The 19,382-nt window shown below is 47.3% G+C and overlaps 1 protein-coding gene across 7 annotated transcripts in view; it reads right to left on the minus strand.

Annotated features, from left to right (window-relative positions):
- Positions 1 to 19,382, minus strand: part of LOC119373850 (protein-cysteine N-palmitoyltransferase Rasp) — a 149,517-nt gene that overhangs the window by 65,485 nt on the left and 64,650 nt on the right. Inside the window, exons 2-3 of one of the 7 annotated variants that reach the window (XM_049410919.1) lie at positions 11,185 to 11,276; positions 527 to 594 (exon numbers count right to left, since the gene is read on the minus strand). The exons of the other annotated variants lie outside the window; for them this stretch is intronic. Of the exons in view, the coding sequence (XP_049266876.1) occupies positions 527 to 594; positions 11,185 to 11,276 (160 nt within the window). The remainder of the gene's footprint in view (positions 1 to 526; positions 595 to 11,184; positions 11,277 to 19,382) is intronic. 7 annotated transcript variants of the gene reach the window in all.

The raw sequence follows: 19,382 nt of genomic DNA on the forward strand, positions 1-19,382 counted from the left end.
CACCGGCCTATTTCACCAAAGCCCTCGAGTGAGAACGCAACTTGGCCCGCTTTCTAAATAATGTGCATATTGTTTTCTTGTCTGCCACTTTCACCACGTGCACCGGATTTTGCAAGGTTCCCTCTGCACATAAGCCAGGTCATGCACAGCAGAAAGTTATTTGGTCAGGCGGTGCACAGTGCAAGAATCCAGAGCCGATTATCTATTATAATACTTGCATGCGACGTATCTTTATTTTTCACCGCGCACAACTACACCTGAATGTGCAGGCGCTGCCGTGTGAAGAGCACTGGCGAAAGGAAGAAAAGAAAGGACACACAGAGAAACATCAAGAGCTAAATTAATGAGGCCACATAGTCATAATTTTCGAGACATTATTGACCGCAAGGTCCATAGAAAACGCCTGTCCTTCGAGTAAACTATGAAGGGATTGCGTCGTGGTAAGTATTTACCTAACACATCCAAATATGTATTTGTATTAGGACTGGCCGTAACACCCAGTGCCATGTAACCGCCGGTAGCTTACCTGCCTTTGCTTAAGACCAAAGGGGCTGTCATTGAAGGAACTCCGCATATGGTCCAGTAGAGAGTACCCTAATAAATAAATAAATAAATAAATAAATAAATAAATAAATAAATAAATAAATAAATAAATAAATAAATAAATAAATAAATAAATAAATAAATAAATATTCTGCCACATTCAAGTTAGAATATGAGGCACCCTGAATGGAGGAGTGAGTGTACTCCGGAATAACTGAGAATTTAGGGTTAGTTAATGCTCATCTAAATCTAAATACACGGGTGTTCTTACACTTCGACCCTTCGGAGTGCGGCCGCCGTGGCTGAAAATCGAACCCGTGTCATCGTTGCAAGAAACAGACGAAATGGCTGTGTCACCATACAATTGAAGAAAGAACCGAACAATCTAATCTTACACGGGACATATTACAGTGAGTTGTAAGAACGTTGTAAATATTAGGTGATTTTTCTGGTACCTGTTGAAACGTGTCTACACTAGCACCAGAAATCCAACATCGCAGTAATGAAGAGCATTGGAAGGTGTGAAGGTTTCAACCGTTGAGAAGATTCTGCGGAACCTAAAGAACAACAGAACGAAGTGGGTGCAGATAAAAAAAAAAAGGGCAGATCCCACGTACCGTGGGAATCGATGTTATGCGAAGCATGCGGCGGGAAGGTGACTGTGGCATGATTTTTTTACATTGAGCTAAACATTACGAAATGATGCTAAAGATATGTGCAAATGGCATACGTACACATATATGTTGAAGAGTCACACATGTGCTATATAACCAGTTGTTTACAGTTGCGCAACGATGCCAAAAGCAACGTAGGTATCAATAACATCAGGCGTGGTAAGCCGATATGTAGTGCTTTTACTTGTTCGTTATGATGGAGACCGCACGCACGTTTCACAAAAAAGTGTACATGTGTGGAAGGGGTTCGTGAGAGTTCTCAGGTAGCTGGCGGCGAGCGGAATGTCCTTGTTATTGTAATTGCTGGCGCAACGCAGACCTCGTCGATTCCGCTGCTTGTCTGTACGCGTTCTCTGTCTGGCGGCCGGCGAATTGGGATGCGGCCTACGTTGAAGTTGCACATCACCGTGTTCTTATATGTGCCCACGCCTACACACCGTCAATGAAGCCGCTTGCTGTGAACGACAAAGTGGGCTCATTGCTCCAGGTTTCAGAAAGTGCTAACACGTCAGTTTCTGTGAACAGAGCGTCTTTTTCGAGGTCGCGTACATACGTGCGCGTGCACAGACTGTACGTTGAGAGCGGCAAGCGTGAGATGCTTGTTGTGGTTGTGGCATTGAATGAAGGTGGCAGCCCGGTCAAAGACAATGTCTAGAGACCTGTTTGCTAGCCGGGTCATGTCGTCGACAGAGTGTGTCGGTAGAGTCGGCGACATATCGAAACCTGAGGTCACCTTTTGCATTGGTGAGCTATAGGCCGTCGATTCTGGTAGCCCTGGAAAATGCTACGCAGACCATCTTCAGTCGCTGGCGCTTATCGTATCCGAAGACTACCTGGGCATATGCGGCCCTTTGTGTCTTATATATAGTTATGACATTTGCTTGCACAAGGGGAAACTATGTCCTCTTACACGAAATATTTTTCTGGCGTCTATGGTGTTTGTGGTAGTTCGCATTACCATAGCCACACATTTCATTTCTATGGAGGGTTGTGCGGCAGTGATGTGCTTCACCCTGGCTGGGACGACAATGCATACCGTGGACGTTAGAAATTCAAGCCACAGTCGCACGAGGTTGCTGTGTCGTCACGCTCGATGTACCACAAGGTGCTCATGTTTCCATTGACGAGGTCGTCGCTTACGTCGATGCTGGGCGTTATGATGTATGCCTTGCCGATGCTCAGGCAAATTGAGGCCGTCAAGCCACCCAGGTCGCCCACTTTCATCTAGGCCACCATTGTCAGGGCAACCTTGTGTATCTGCTCGTTCTTATAGTGAGTTATGTTATCGCATGCGGGATGACACAACACGTTGTGCGCAGCGTCGAGGCAACGGGCGTTATAGCGGTCGACGTCCGCATTGATGTAGTATAGCCGTATGCCGTCAGGGCACTTAGCGGCGGCTTCTTCGCGTGTCGCAAAGCGGCTCTCAATCCATCTGACGTCATAATCGGTCAGCATGAGGCCATCGCGCAATCTCATAAGAAATGAAGACAACACCACGTCATTCTGGCCGACCATGTGGACGAGTGTATAGAATTCGAGCGTCTTTCAGGGGAGTTCTGTCTTCAGCTCCCTCACTAGCCTTGCGATTCGAAGTGTATGTTCGCGACTATTGTGTTGATTGAGACTGTGACTCACCTGTGGCACATACCCGCATAACATGGTATGTGCCACACGTGACTGAGAAAGAGGGGTTCATTACGACACCGACATTACGTCGGCATAGGGTGTTTTAGGGGCGAAGCTCCTTATAGCATCACCTGGTCGGTCGTCACTCCGTCCGGCGTTCCCCCGCCGTCACGTCTCGCGTATCATGCAATAGATTGCGCTGTCCCATAGAGATGCATGCAAACTGCAGTTGGGTGACGATATACAAGATGGCGCTGTCCCATAGAGATGTGTGCAATATGACGGTTGGGTGAATGCACGTTAGATGACGTTATAGGTGCCGCTGCTCTCAGACTGGCTGCTGCGCCCATTATCTCTCATTCTCCTTGATCTTCGCCGTACGTGGAGGAGTGCGCTTGACGGATCGTGCTGTTTGGGGGACCATGGACGATGAGGAGCGCCGGGTGCGGAAGGCCGCTGCGTCTCGTGCTCGTCGGCAGGAACCCCAGGTGCGAGCTCGAGAGGCTGCCGCCAAGCGAGCGCAGCAGTAATCAAAGCGGCGTATCGCTTTGATTACTGCTGGGCGAAACCACTGAACATTTCACGGTGTAACCATGATTGCTTCAGGAGCTTCGCCCAAGCTCTTCATCATTCACCCGTGGATATGTTGTAATTTTTTTCAAAACCAGTTTACGGCCTGGCATCAATTGCAGTTTCAACCGGACTGGTATCTACTCTTCATGAAATGTACTGCTTTAATACCCTTTTAGGACTTCTGCGTAACGCTTGTACGCTGGTAGAGGCCGCCTTGAGTATTTTGTTTGCTATGTATCCTGATTGCGCACATTTGTAATAAATACTATGAGAGAGAGAAAAAAAGGCCTGGCGTGGCTCTGTGGTAGAATATCTGATTGCTACGCAGAATGCTTGGGTTCGATACCTGCTGGTATCCTAATTTCTATTCTTTTCATTCGTAGGGTCAGTGCTGCCACTGTCGGTTTTTCTTAACGCTCTGGCATTTAAATAGCGAATGTCTGTTCTCACCGTTCCTGGGTAGATATAAAATCTCAATCACCTGTGGCGCATACCCGATACCACGACCTGTGGAATACGGGCATGTGCCACACGTGTCTGGAGCAAAGGGTTTGACGACGTACGCGACAGGATTTTCACGTTATTCATGTCATAACCCGACAGTCATATTCTTGAAATCTTCTTACCCTCGCATGCAAATTTTGGTCTACATCAAGTTAAGGAGGCAATCATGAGAGCACCCAGACGTAGGTGGCTAGATAGATAGATAGATAGATAGATAGATAGATAGATAGATAGATAGATAGATAGATAGATAGATAGATAGATAGATAGATAGATAGATAGATAGATAGAAACGTTGAAAGCGCCAAAGGTTCGCTAAGAAATGCTTCGCATTTAAAAAGACCACACCATCTCCCGCTAAAGGGGATTATGAGGCGATGCGAAGCAGCGTTTCGGCATGTATAGGGGGGGGGGGGGGGGTGATTCTTAAAAGGAAGAAGGAAATGAAAATGGAAATTGGGTGTGGAGTTCACGATAACTGTCTCTCAAGTGAGGACACCTCAACCGATACACTCACGGGGGATTGGGGATTAAAGGAAGAGTGAGAGTGAAAAGAGTATGGTAAAGGAAAAAAGAAAGGTATGAGTGGAAAAAACAGTGAGGGGGGGGGGGGGGCAGGAGAACGGGCGTCCGAGTCACCGTGGTGAGCGGCTAGAAAATTCGTTCGACTAGGCCGGCATCCTCGAGAAAAGCGAGTAGGGCCGCAAGGGCTGATCGGCGACGGTGCACGTGGCCGGTGGGATGAAATCTGGCCGGTGGGATGTATAGCCCGCGTTTCAGAGGGGCAGTGGAGAGGGGAGGGAAGAGAGGCAAAGGAGAGAGGGGAAGTGGAGAGAGGGAAGGGGAGAGGGGGAGTGGAGAAGGTGAGGGGAAAGGGGAGGGGTAATGGGAAGTGGAGAGGTGAGGGGAGAGGGGAGCGGTGTGGAGAGGGAGAGGAGGTGTGTGGAGAGGGCTTGCGCATGCGCAGTAAGAGTGGTCACGCCGCACACCACCACCACCACCACCGGATTGAACACCGCTATGAGATGCTTCACATCTAAAATTATGCGTGGCTTTAACTGACTTAACTGCGTAAACACCAAGCAACAGCGGTGCTGAGGGGAAGCCTCAGCGATGGAGTGCAACTAAATGCAAAGCTAGGACGCCATCAGTAACATCACACCACCCGTGCTTGGCGCGTATGCACTTTGCCTTCTCGATCGCCTGACTCCGCCCGACCACCTGCGACGCTGCTCCTCATCTCCGATCACCCCGTTCTTCTTTCCGCTGACCTCCTGCAGGTCTGGAATCTCCGTCTCTACTCCGCTAAACTATGGTATACTCTTCCTCCTTTCTCTCTTCCTCACTCTCATTTTCCTTTCCCACTCCTTGCTATAATAATATACATGGCTATGCTGTGCTTTACCCTCTCCTCTCCTTCCTTCTCTCGCCACTTTTCCCTCCTCACCCTCAATTCTCTTTTCCGTCCCCCTTGCTATACTTACTATACACGGCTATGTTATGCTTTACCCTCTCACCTTCCCTCTCACTTCCCTCTCCCACACCTTGCTATACTTTACCATACATGGGTGCGCTATTCTCTATCATCTACCCTCTCGTTTCCCTCCTCCTCACCCTCCCTTCCTTTTTCCACCCCCGGACTATACTATACTATACATGGCAATGCTATATCCTACCATCACCCCTTCTCCTTAGCCTTCTCCTCACCCTCACATCGCTCCTCCTTTACTATACTATACACGGCTCTACTATACATATAGTTTTACTATACTATACGCGGCTATGCTATGCTTCTACTTTGCATGGCTCAGCTGCGCCGAGTTTTAAGCGACGCGGCTGCAAACAGATTTTAAGCTTAAACAGCTCCTCTGTTCAAAAAAGAAATTCAGCTAGTTTCACGCCTCGTTAACCGTATGGACAGCGAAGATGTAAGCGCGCGAGCGTATGGGATTGGCTAGCGAGATCACGTGGCGTCGTAAGTCCGGCGCTAGATGTGAAATCTTACACTTGATCGGGCAAAGCGAGATCACGTGACCTTCGCGCTCGGGCAATGGCATTTCAGCGAACGCCTCGCGTTCCGGGATTTCACGCCGGCGCAGCCGGAATTCTGTCAACTGGGCGCTCCATGTTATCTACATGACCCTCTTACGCGCCCAGGTGCCCTGCCTTGGTTTGTTTCAATTAATATAGGTGACTAATTAATGTATTCGATGAAAATACGAATGGATTTGTCCTGGCTTTGTTTATTATAATTAATGTATCTAATTACTGTAAATAACTAAAGGGCGAGTTGCTTTCCCGGTATTTTGTGCCTAAAGTGATCATCATCACAATCATATTTCGTTTTTTTTATTTCTTCATTTACTCTCCCTCTGGTCACGTGACCTGCATGACGCCTACTACTACTACTACTACTACAACTGCACAGGGTAGACCCAGACAACTTCGCTGTAATAATTCACAGGTTCACCGCGAGAGCGAAGCAATGAGTGCAATAGCAAGAAATCGGTATGGTATGCGAAGACTATAAGCTAATTTCTTAGGAATCCGATCTGAGTAACCTACCCAGAGAGAAACAACTTTATTGACGGCGCAGCGAGGTCGTTGAATTTAGCTTGCCGGTGGTTGGAATGGTTGTGGCAAGTAGCTCGCCACGACTTTTTTGGCCCAGTTAATAACTTCTGTGTGAATACACTGGTCCTTTGATGACAGGAGTGACCCCCACGCCTCGAGGAAGGAAGCTGGTAGTATTGCTTTTGGAGGCGGGTTTCCCTCGCATTCCCAAAAATGTGACTTTGGGTACCCTTCAGGCAGCCGCATTGTCGGCAGTATGGTTGATTTGCTTCAGGGTAACTTTCAGACATCCGATGAGGGCTGGGAAAAGAATCTGTTTGAATTTGGCTTCAGATCGTAGCATATTCCCTTCAAAACGCTGGCGTAACGAAACGCAGCCGCTGCATCGAGCTAAGCGATCTTCGTACTGAACTTCGTGCCGTCTATCGTTTCAACGCAAACAGAGCGGGAGAAGACAACGCGCAAAAATGTATGAGCTGTCTGCTAATACCTGTAGAGGTAGGACGCGCGCAACCGCGCTCGGCCGATCAAAGTATTTCCTGCCGGAGGAACGCAGCTCCCCCTCAGATATGCTGTCATTTCGGCTTGTAACTTGAGAACGGCAGCACAAAGCGTAAAGAGCTTATGAAAATAAAGTTGTGCATCATGCGGTGCATAAACACAATCATTTCATGAAAGTTCATACTGAAATGAACTGAAATAAAGGCAATTTATGCAATGGCACTTAAGTACATAGCATGTGTGTAAACTCCGCACACGAAACCATTTTCCATATATATTATAATACGCATTTCGGATATGAGCTTTTTGCGATGCTTGTCGTTGCCAGGAGACGCTACAGCACATTCTGTGCAATTGTTCCGGATATAATGTTCACAGAATGTCACTGGCGTCCGCTCTAGCGCACCTTGACAATAGACCAATGTCTGTTGAAAGCATTCTTACATGTCGTCAACAGAACGCATCGCAGGTGAAGACGACAAAGGTACTACTTCTGTTTTTAAAAGAAACGGACTTGAACAAGCCGCTGGGACAGTGATGCCACGTACCACGCAGGAGTCGTGGACTGTGACTGACTGTGTGTGGGCTGTGTTATGTGCTGTCTCTCTTTCCTATCCACCTTTAAATCTCCTCCATACTACACCCATGTGTTGGGTAGCAAACTGGTTGTCCTGAACTGGTTAACCACCCTGCCTTTCCTTCTCTACTAATACTTCTCTTCTGTTCTTGGATATGAGCAACCTGTTTTTCATTTTTTCTGGTGAGAGCTTCCGCTGACACCCGCGTCAAGCGTTAACCAAGTGCACCTGTCCGATTTCCCGTTTGTGTTATTCGCAGACAGTCACACGGAAAGGTGTAGGGACGCTCACAGCATAGAAACGAACTTGCCTACGATTTGTTTGTTGAACTCAATGCGCCGCGCACAGGTGCGGCGTAGCTTCGACGACAGTTACTCCAAATGCAAATGAAGAAATACTTTAACGAACGTCAGCGATACTTCTGTGACCCATTTGCTCATATTTTGAAATAATTTACGCGTCCTCGCTTAGGATAACATCAATACTCTGTTAATGACATGCCCGAAGCTTTTCTAATCTACGGGTCTGCGATTACCAAGCGTGCAGTTGTTTACTGATCACCAAGCGTGTATACTGGTCGCTTGGGCTCTCGATGTAATGTCTTGTAATGATGAGTGATCACGTTAATCGTTATCCTCGAAATTTGACGAACGTAATCTGATTTGGGAGTTCTATTTGTGATGCGTAATTGTGAGTTGTTTTCGAGGGGCCCCGGCGCAATGTCTTGCATCTTCTTCCTGGCACTCGTCAGTGTCTCAAACGGCCCGGCGGCACGCGCATCCCGCGACCACCAAAACGCGCGTCTTACATGAAATTTTCGCAAAGTTGCAATTTTCCGGATGTGCACAATCCTCCTTTTTGACTGTGCATGTCGTTCCACTTAGTTATGACGAGTGGACAAAACCACTTAGGCATTGCGAGCATATCCAAATGATACTTTCTTTTATCGTGTACCAGCATGCCATATGAGCAAAACTTACTCCAGTGGAGTGCACCCACTCAGTATGTGTCCCCGTATCCGCGCACCTGCTGAAACAGGCAGAACACGCGCCTGTTTTATTGCGATAGCAATTATATAGACGCTATCGGATGGTTTTTCCCGTCACCGTTGCCGTCATGTCCCGGATATGTATATGTATGCATATACAAATAAAACCAACAAAGAAAAATAAATCAGAAGAAAATTTTTTTCGAAGTGCGCCATCAGGCGTCGAACCTTCGACGTCACGCTCTTTAACGCGTCACTTTAAACAACTCGGTCACGCGCCAACGGTTGTGTAGAATATACTAACGGCGAGCTATTTATATACACCAGTTAACGCAGGCGGTATGCAGATCTCGGAGGTGCTTCCGCGTGTACAGTATCGCCCGCGAGATGGCCCACAGGGCGCGCTCTAAAGCAGTGCCCCTAGATTTTGCTTCTGTTTGAAAACTGCCCTTGACACGCGCACTAAAAAGTGACCCATTTCTTCACCCACACGGGATGTGGAACGCCAGCTAAACAATGCGTCGAACGCCAGTGCGCGGCAGGAGACACGGAGAGGCCACTCCACGCGCCGCAGTTTTCAATAAAACAAGAATATCTAAGAGCGCCGGCGCGCCGCTCAAACCCGAATTAGTAACTGGGACAGTTAGTTCGCGCTCGTCCTGTGTATACCTGTGCGTTCTCGTCCTGTGTATACCTGAGCGTTCTTTTCGCAACGCAGCGCGCTGGAAGTGTCGAGCTGTGGCCATTGCTAGTTCGTGATCATCCTGTGTGTGTTCTTTTCGTGAGTTCTTTGCGCTTGACGGGCGCGCTGCAAGTATCGAGCTGCTTGGTGTTATTTTTGTGACTTTGTAAATTGTTGCTATCGCATTCATTCCTTCGCCTTTGCGGCGAAACTGTTTCTGATGTGTAAGGTTCATATTCACGGACCCTACATTTTTCTACTCAGGCGACAAAAAATTAAATAAAATAAATGCTGTCGCTTTGTGCCAAAGCAATGATATTATTATGGGGGACAACGGTTAATTTTGGCCCCCTCGTGTTCTCTAGCGCCTTCGCCGAGCGAGTGCTCCATTCGTGCCAAACCCAACGAATACGGGCGAAGAAAGGTTGTTTTTAAAATCAGAAATAAAAAAAAAACGCCAGGCCTGCGCTGAAACCGCAGCACAGTCACAGCGAAAGCTGGAAGAGCGGCATTTCTAGAGCCCGTTGTAAGCTCTCTTGGGGCTACTAATAGAAGTACACTAGCAAGGTACTAACTACGCCATAAATCACAATTTTTGTGAAGTTGGTAAGCACCTACTAAGCCATTATTCGTCATTCTGCGGAGAAGCGAGGCACCAACTACACGTCTGTAAGGCATTATGTGCACTTTGTTGACGCGACGACTGATGACGATGAAGAATTATGGCTCAGCCCTTTGTAATGGGTTGGAAGCTTTAAACGGCCCACCAGTTATGTAAAATGCATTGGGTGACGCTCGGTCGCTATTTCCCTCTCCCGTCATGCTGTATAACATACGTTGACGTGGGAGAGAGACGGGAGGGGGGGGGGGGCGAAGAACTTTACTGAGACCCCGAGGAAATGGATCATGCGCTTCCTTGGCAACCAATACAAGTGCACTTGCGGGAACCCACTACGCTATAAATCATTGTAATTTTACTGAGACCCCGAGGAAATGGATCAGGCGCTTGTGGGCTTCCTTGGCAACCAATACAAGTGCACTTGCGAGGAACCCACTACGCTCCAAATCATTGTAGTTTTACTGAGACCCCGAGGAAATGGATCATGCGCTTATGGGCTTCCTTGGCAACCAATACAAGGGCACTTGCGAGGAACCCACTACGCTATTTTGCAAAGCAGTTTCAAGCACCGGCATGGCTCAGAGGTTGAATACTGGGCTCCCACGCAGAGGGCCCTGGTTCGAACCTCGTTCCCTCCTGGAATTTTTTTCTTATTTCGTTTTTTTTTCCTTATTTCGAGCGATACTGGTTACGGGCGGCGGCGGCGGACAACTACGGCGCCAAAAACGGCCGGTGAAATGATCTCATAACAGCTTTCGCTGTAAAAAGAAGTGAAGTTGACCCTAGCCCCTGACTTAAATCTCTGGCAGTGGCACTAGCACCTCACCATTCATGCTTTCTGGTGTATTCCTCGAGTTAACTCTTTCTTACTTCGCACTGCCTTAGCGGATCTCGGAGGCCAAGTAGAAAGGTGCGCGTGGTTGAGATCTGCTCCGCCATGTGCCTCAACGATCCAAGCTGCTCACAAGAAATCCGTCTGCTCTTTCAAGGATCTCATTCAATTAATTTTAATGTTGTCGTGACATTTTAATGACCCTTCTTCTAAGTAAACCTATGCTCTGATATCATATGTACCCCGAAGAACCCCTTGAACCACAACCACCGATTTCGTAGCAGTTGTATTTTTTAATACGCATTTTCTGAGTATTCGCGAAACCTGAAGTAAGTGTTCAACCGGAAGTGGTTGGACGAGAAGCAATGCTATCACTCGTTTGCTAGTGTCACTAAAAAGACGACGCCCCTTCACGGCTCACCTAAACGACAGTTTTTACGAAGGACGCAAAAGACGTAAAATGTGAATGTCATTGGGTTTCACTTACGCTCTTCGTTGGTAGCGAACCTCCCCAGGGCGTACGCGAATGCAAAGAAAGCAAGCACCCGGTGGTACACCTTTCCTGGAGTCCATCTCCACCTTTAAGATTGTTAAATTTCATCTTATCATCGCGTGAACGCTCGGCCAGCCGACTCGTGTATTTAAATGAGCACACACGTGAACGTCCGAGCTAAACTTTGCAGTACGACTCACGTGCGCACACGCCGACACGAAAACGCATCACGGTAAATAATGCGCGAGCATACGTTAAACATTTACAAACACACTGAGACCTACGTACAGACATAAGTAATCAAGGATGAGCACAAGCTGGTACAAGTACACAGCGCATTCTGACGTACGCACCAATAAAGCCAAACGTGCACATAAGCCCTAACATATACTTCCTCAGGTCCCGAGTTTCAGCGCTAGGGGGCAGGAATCCCCCTAACACTGAAACATCCACACTAAGAAATAAAAGAGTCGTTTGATTCTTTTTTGTATCGTAAATAGCTATCACAGAACATATATAACTGTCTTTAAAGAGACAAGTTAACTCCCATTCGGAGAATCATGGGACGCATGAGTCTCCAGAAGAGATTTAACAGTAGCGTGGCCAGAAATTTTTTTCGGGGAGGGGGGAGGTGGTTTCACCATTCTTATGTTTGTGTGCGCGTTTGTAGGCGTACGTCTATATTTATACAAGCAAAATTGAAAAATGTTGAAAGGGAGGAGGAGTTTGAACTCACCGAACGCAGCCCCGCCCCCCTGAGCTACGGAAGTGAGAGTTAACGTGTCTCTTTAAAGAGAGGGACATGTCTTAGTAGCGTCTGCTGTCGGACTAGTTGGTACATAGGTGAAGTTGAATTGACTGGCGCAAATACTCAGACAAGGACGAACAACACAGGCCGCGGACAAGCGAACTGTGCGCTTGTCCGCGTCCTGTGTTTTTCATCCCTGTCCGAGCATTTGCACCAGTCAATTAAACTTCAGAGTTATATGTGTGGCAGAAAAAAGAGTCCAAAGACTTTTTCCCCTTTAGTATTTGATAGAAACAATTCATGCAAATAATCGCACTTGCACAAGCCCTGGCACGCAGACGCGTTTTAACAATACTGACAGAGCGCGGCAGCGCGCGCAGAAGCACGCCAACGCACGCGAGGGTGGATAAAAATTCAAACACAAAAAAGACTCACTCGCCCGCAATCATTCAGGTGTACACGTGTGCACACGGAGCACCACCAGCACTCACGAAAACACAAGAATGTACACGGTCGTACATAGAACAACACAATCACACCTCACTCGCTGGTCGTCGTTTCCCACCACGTGGTGTTCGTTTTCCGAAGCGTGGACGGTTTCCTTCTTATTGTCGACCTTTGTATCAACCGGAATATGCGTGCCCATTTCAAGTATCTGAACTGAAACGTCTCACATAGGCTGCATACTCGCTTCCTGCGCGATTATCACAAGTCTACAGCGTCAACGTGTCATGCACGAGGGCAATCAATTTCGCGACTATGTCATCGTGTGTGAAGGGTGAAACAATAGATGAAAAAAAAGAAACCCGCTATATAAGACAAACAAAAACAATCTGGATTTTGTCTCGCAGAGGTTGGAGACATGTGAGGCTGAATTCACGAAGCCTTCCTATCGTAATGAAACTGTATTCATTTTTGCATTGCTACTTAAGCTGTATCCAAAATTCAACCTACTCCTACACCCGAGGAGAGCCTGCAGTATTGTCAGATAAATGAATGAATAAATACAAATAAATAAATCAATAAATTCGTCAATAAAAACTCACCGGGTTCCACGTGCCATTGCCTAAGATGACTAGAAGGCCAAAGTCATCTTCTTTTTCTTCTCAGTCGATGCACTGATCCTCTCCCGCCAACGTCCGAGCATCTTTCAGCACGTCACGTGGTTTCGCACTGCCTCCAGGATCGGAGGCACTGCAAGTTTTCTACATTCGGCCTTGTGTTGCACAGCCTCCGTGATCGGCTCACCTTTGACCAAGCGACGATGTCACGTGATGACGTCATTATTTGACGTCACGTGATATGATTACATGTGACGTCATCGCGTGATGATGATGATTTTTGCGTAACTCGTGTTCACGCCGCCAACGCGGTGTCAGCACGAGGGATGCAAACAATCATCATTTCGTCTTTTTGCATCACAGTGTTGGCGCCGTCAATGCAGCGTCAACACTGTGATGCAAAAACACGAAATCCATGAGTGGAAATGTGATGGGTGATGCAAAAGGACGAAATCGTCGGCGACACACGAAAAGACGGGAGCGTCAACACGAGAATTTCGCCGACGCCACCTACTGTCAATTTTCACGTTTGATGAGACGTGTAAGGCTTTTGCCTTAAGGATAATGGCGATTCGTCATTTACTGCTCACTTTAGTTAGTGATCACCATCACCATAGGCTCTAAATGGGTATTACTAAAAGCTATTTTGTGAATATACAGGCCCTCATGTGGACCTAAAAGGAGGTAGAGCATCAGGGTAGAGCATCGGACGCGTTATTCGAAGGTCGCAGGTTCGGTCCCTGCCCGCGGCAAGCTATCTTTTCGTCCACTTTTCTTTCTTCACATGTACCTTACACTTGCTACTAAAAACATCCCCTATACTTTGCTTGGCATTATTGTCTGTTAGTGCTCATTAATATTGTGTATAACAAAGAAAACGAGCCCTTAAAATTAACACTTCTTTCCTTCATCCTAAAAGGGGAGTAATTTGTATTTAGGAGGGAGAGCAGTATAATGAAATAGGCGAAACTATCTGTTTTGTAGTGTTGGTGTACGTTTAAAAAATTCTTGAAAGAACTTCTGTCAGACTTGCAGAGCGTTCTTTGGAACCTGCGAGCTAGCACTACGACGCACGAACGGTTCATATTCGAAAGCAAAATGCGACGCCAACTTTTTTGAGCTTTCCTTTTATAGTTGCAACTTATCGTTCATTGGAATTGTTAGCTAACATGTTCAACGTTATTATTGCCACAGAGTTTATCATAAGGAGTACCACCTTTGAACCTAAGACATTTTCAAGAGTGGAGACCCGGCTGTGGAACTTTGAGTCTTGGTGCATACGACTGCTCAGCATTCTTTCATGCGCGTTTTAGGGGCGAAGCTCCTTATAGCGTCACCCGTTCGTCCCGTAGTAGTGTGTAACCAGTCTTAAAAACGGAGGGGGCGTGCACACATGAAGGCTCCCTAAAGACAATGCGCTGCGACAGTACGTGATATGAATCGCCCTCCCCTCTCCTACGCTTCCTCCTCTTTCTCCTCTCCTACGGTCACCCCCTCCCCCCCTATCTTGCCTCGCGGCGCAGCGGCGCCGACGCAGGCAGCGTCGCGAGGCAGCGTCTTCATTGAAAAAACCGACCGCTCGCGCTGCAAAACCGTTCACTGACCACCCCGTATATATAAGCACTGGATTTTGACCTCCAAGGTAGTGCGTGTGTGCGATTTCTCCTGTGCGTGATTAAACAATGAAAATTCACAGCGTACATGTGAAATTAAAGTGAGCTGCAAGTCGTCATAACTCTCATCGAACCTTTAGTATAAACGCGCCCGATCTCACGTCGGTGATGATGTACTGGGCAGAATTGACGGAAGATACACGGTTTACCGATGAACCTCCACAGCTTCGCCCACTCATCATCATTCACTCCGTGGATATGCTGTGATTTTTTGCAACTCCTCTACAGTAGTCTGAAATGCTAAAGGGGTAAGCTTTCAAACGTCTTTCGTGTGACTAATCTAGATGAAAACAGTCAGAAACAGCGCCGCGTCGACGCTTCGTGCGCACTTCGCCCAGGAAAGATTTCCACTTTGAAACACACCTAGTCTTTCACCTCCCATACTTCATCGTCCGTTGCCCTCCCTTAACTAAACGAACGCATGACGTCCTACGGATACATTATACTTATGGTGCGTAGTAAGGCAGAATATATTAACGCGACAGCTTTACAGAGCTCGCGTCTCAGAAAACCCGCTGTCGTACATCTTCGGCGGCGTTATCCGCCAGCGAGACATCCTGGCAGGTGCGAAGAACTAAAAATCACAGTGTCCCTTTTGCATTCACCTACGATGATTCGAAGGCGACAGCCATCTTCTTTTTTTCTTGCTCATTCCGTTGCATTGATGCATCCACCACCTAAAGCTAGCGTGGTTTTGCACTGCCTCCGGGTTCAGAGGAATCACAAGTTCTCTTCGCCTCGCGTGCCTCCGGGATCCGCCTAACTATAACCAACCGACGATCTTATGTGATGACGTCACTGTCGCATCATGATGCCGTCACTAATCTTGCCTATATGTGACGTCGTGGTGACATGATCGCATCATGACTATTTTTTGCATCACTCGTGTCGACGCCAACGGTCACATTTGAACCCTCGTGGACCTCCCTGCCTTTCTTTTATGCTTCTTCTTGTCTCCATTCTTCTCTCTCTTCTTCTTCTTTCGTCTTTGATAAGGCGTCTAAGGCTTTCGCCTTAATAAAAGAATCCGTAATCGAACCGGGTCACAGATTCTACCACAGGGCCCCGCCAGTACTTTCTTCCTTTCATTGCACTTCAATGTATATACATAGCAAATAAAATTGTCAAAGCCGCCTTTACAAGCGTGAAGCAAATATTATGAAGCTCCAATTTTAAAGTGAACTCTTCTCTAAAAAAGTTTTAAAATTGTACACTTAATGAACAGTGTATACCAAGCCGCTTGCAACTGTACTAGACGGTCTTAAAAGCCCCTTTTAGAGAACACTGACTTGGAAGAAAAAGAGGAAGATGGCTTTCGCCTTCGAGTCGACTAAAGACCCTGTGAGTTCTTTAATTTTAACACGAAAGTGTTTTATGCCGGGGTCCACCAAGTACATCCGTCACGGATATGACGTTGATAAAATGGACGCCAACGGGTGAGAAAGAAGAAAACCAAGAAAAAGATACCCCCCCCCCCTGGGAATCGAACCCACGACGTTGCGGCCACGACGGCCAGCGCCCGACGCGCTACCGACTAAGCTAACTCGGGAGATGGTAGACACGGCGCGAACGCGCCTTATATCTTTCACACATTCTCTTTCGTGGCGGGCGGAGCGGGACGGTGCCGCCGTCTGTGAGATGTGAAAAGAAGTAATGCTTCACGATCGACACTTACTAGCGCTTACTCCGAGATTGCATGCGATATCGGATGGTTAAAGGGTCTCGATACCAGAGAGCTAGACTGGCCGCGCTGGCGTCGCCGAGGCACCCTTGACGCAGTTACGTTCTTTGCCTTTGGCTTCGTGCTAGCGTGCGTCGGCTCATGGGAGTAGTGCAGCTCATACGTGCACCAACGGGATTTCTCCGCCGCCGACTGCTTCAATTGCGAGAGCACCGACTAACAAAACTGCTGCAATATGTGTCGCAGAAAGGATGCGATTTCGACGGGGGAATGTCGTGCCTTGGTGGAGCGAGAGCAGCGCCTGCGAGACAGAGGCCAGCGGGACGCACGCGTTTGCGGCTCAGGCTACGAACCTCTGTTGAAGCGCAGTGTGTGTTATGTATGCATGAGCACAGGCGTCGGCTACCCATTACTAGAAAGCGCACACCGTGCCGTTTCTCTCCTTAATTGACGACGCTTTGAAGAAGTGCATACCGGTTACCAGCGTTGATTATGAGCCTGTTGATATCATCCTTACGCGGGATTCACGATTCGCTGTGTCCAAATATATGTTCACACCGTAAGCTACCACAACGGTTTAATCATGATCATGGGCGTTAGTCGTCGCGATAGAGACATGTCGTCAACATGGGTGCATCCACGTCAAAACGGTGCTGTAGCTGCCAAACACGAATAGACATTTTACAAGCTCTCATATATCACTACACAATAAGCACTACTTCTGTGAAGACACGTTTCACTTTCGTGTTATACCGATTCCTATGACGGAGGGATCAGCCATGTTTTTTGTTTAAATTTGGGGTCGGTTGTTATTGCCAGTCGGTACCTTACGAATGCCAAGACTATACCTTTGAACTCAAATGGAAAGGACATCTTCGTGCGTCAACTCATTAATGTACTGAAGAAGATGCGGAACCGGGTGTTCAGCCCAGAAATCCACACGAAAAACATTAGATGTTTTTCTAGCCTTGAATATTAGTGTGAGTTTTTCCCTACATATCCTTTTTACAAACATATTTGAAATGTAAAACAATTGTATCTAAAAAATAAGGTACCGCCCGTTTCATGGCCGATCCCCCACAGTGGGTTGCGTCAGGTTGCGAAGGTCCAACCAACCAACCAACCAAATCCACACGAGCTCTCCTGCAGTTCTTGAAGGCAACGCAATCAAGTGATCGTCTGTAGAGACGCTGTACTGTACCTGTGTGTTGTGACTTGCGTACGCTCATTTTCCTCTACGCTTATATCTCTGTCTATTATCTCTCATTCCCCTAGCCACGTACAGGGTAGCAAAGTGGACATAGTCCAGGTATAGCCACCCTTTTCTTCATTTACATAGCCACCCTTTTTCTCCAACTCTATATGCGTAATATGACTGAATGCTATCGCGCTCCCGGAGTCATTTCAGCAGGTGAAAAACATAATCCATTAGAGAAGCCAGTTCTGACTCTTAAGTGATACTGTTATTTGCAGTTTGCAAATGCGTCAAATGATTCTGTTGTTCCAGATTCACGAAAGTATAGTCTATTGTCCCGAAGCCTGCATAACCTTTCCCGGACCAGCTTGAGCTGCATTGCGCGTATTTACTCTGTGACCTAGAGGTGTTGCAGAAAAGATAGGGAACAGATAACTGCAACTTGAGAAATGTTTTTTCTGAGGCCTCCGTAGACGAATAACCACGACAGATGTTTCGTTGAGGCTTTTAGGCATCTTTTGTTTACGTAGCTTTCGCGCGGACGAGAATTGGACACTCTCCAACGGGGTCGTATCCACCACATATGCACTCGTGGCAGAGACGTACGCGCATAAAACATGCAATTGTCGCCGTGGTTTATGTATCTGCGCATCAAGGTGCTCCCAATGATGACGTATGCGAAGTTTTACGTGGTGGAAATTCCGCGCGCTTTGCAGCTGTTGTTGGCTCCACTCGCGCCGCTGGCGTGAATTTATTTTGCCATTGGTGAAGGTTTTGCCGGAGGGGAAAAACACTTGCGATCTCTTCCTGAACCGTGACATTTAACTGCGGAGACTTCAAAGCAATCAGCACTAGGCTGGTACGAGCACGGGCAGACAGGCACATAGCATTTGGTCCCTCTAAAACTACAGCGTGAACAACTGCGCTCACGGAGACGCAGTTGAGTGAAAGATACGGAGGTTGAGTGAAAGGTAAGAAGGGAGGTAGCTTCTCTTGTGTATAGTCGCATGTGTCGAGAGCACTGATAGCAGCTTAACATCTTTCAGCAGCGTGGGGAAGAAGGGAATGGAAACGCAAGATGACGGAAACAGGAAGCAGCTTACTGCAAGAAGCTCAGAGCTCTTTAGGCCCCTATTATCTCTGACTTCAAGCTTGATATGTAGCTTCCAGGTAAATTGAAGATATTGTAGACACTCAGGGTAGAAATATGCGTTTATTAGTACGTCATTTTAAAGTGAATTTTCCAGTGTAGCACAGTCAGTACAAGAACGTAGATACACACATGACACGCTCACTAATCTGCTGATGCGTGTAGAAGAACGTAAATACACACACGAGCTTGTCCTATTTCTTACTTCTTGTCTTCTCTTATGCCATTTTACCGGCTGCGCTGCAGTCGAAGACGAGCTGTCGCGTGATAAAGGGACGTTAGTGTAGATGGTAAAGTGGTTCCCTCAGGTCACCGTAAGGCCTGATTCTGCTCACCGTGGCACTTTCAACTGCAAAGTTGCGCACCATTATGTCTTGTACACTTGTCTAAGATGCTCATGGCTTTGGTGTTACTTACAGCACGTGTAAATAATCAATTTTAAATCTTAAATCATTCAGAAATTTATGGCTGAATCATTGTATATGAGAGACAAGAAAAGAATACAACTTCGGCAGGTCATTGTAACTATGAACAAATCATGCATGAGAGCCAGCGTAGCAACTCGCGAAGCGATGTTCTCACATTTTCGGTAGTCCCATACTTAACCATATTACAGAAACCGACACGAGACATTGGCAAAGGCTTTTCCCGTTCTGTGCTCATGCCGCGCGAATACTTTGCAAC

This window comes from Rhipicephalus sanguineus, chromosome 11 (genome assembly GCF_013339695.2).
Source record: "Rhipicephalus sanguineus isolate Rsan-2018 chromosome 11, BIME_Rsan_1.4, whole genome shotgun sequence".
Classification (NCBI taxonomy): Eukaryota; Metazoa; Arthropoda; class Arachnida; order Ixodida; family Ixodidae; genus Rhipicephalus; species Rhipicephalus sanguineus.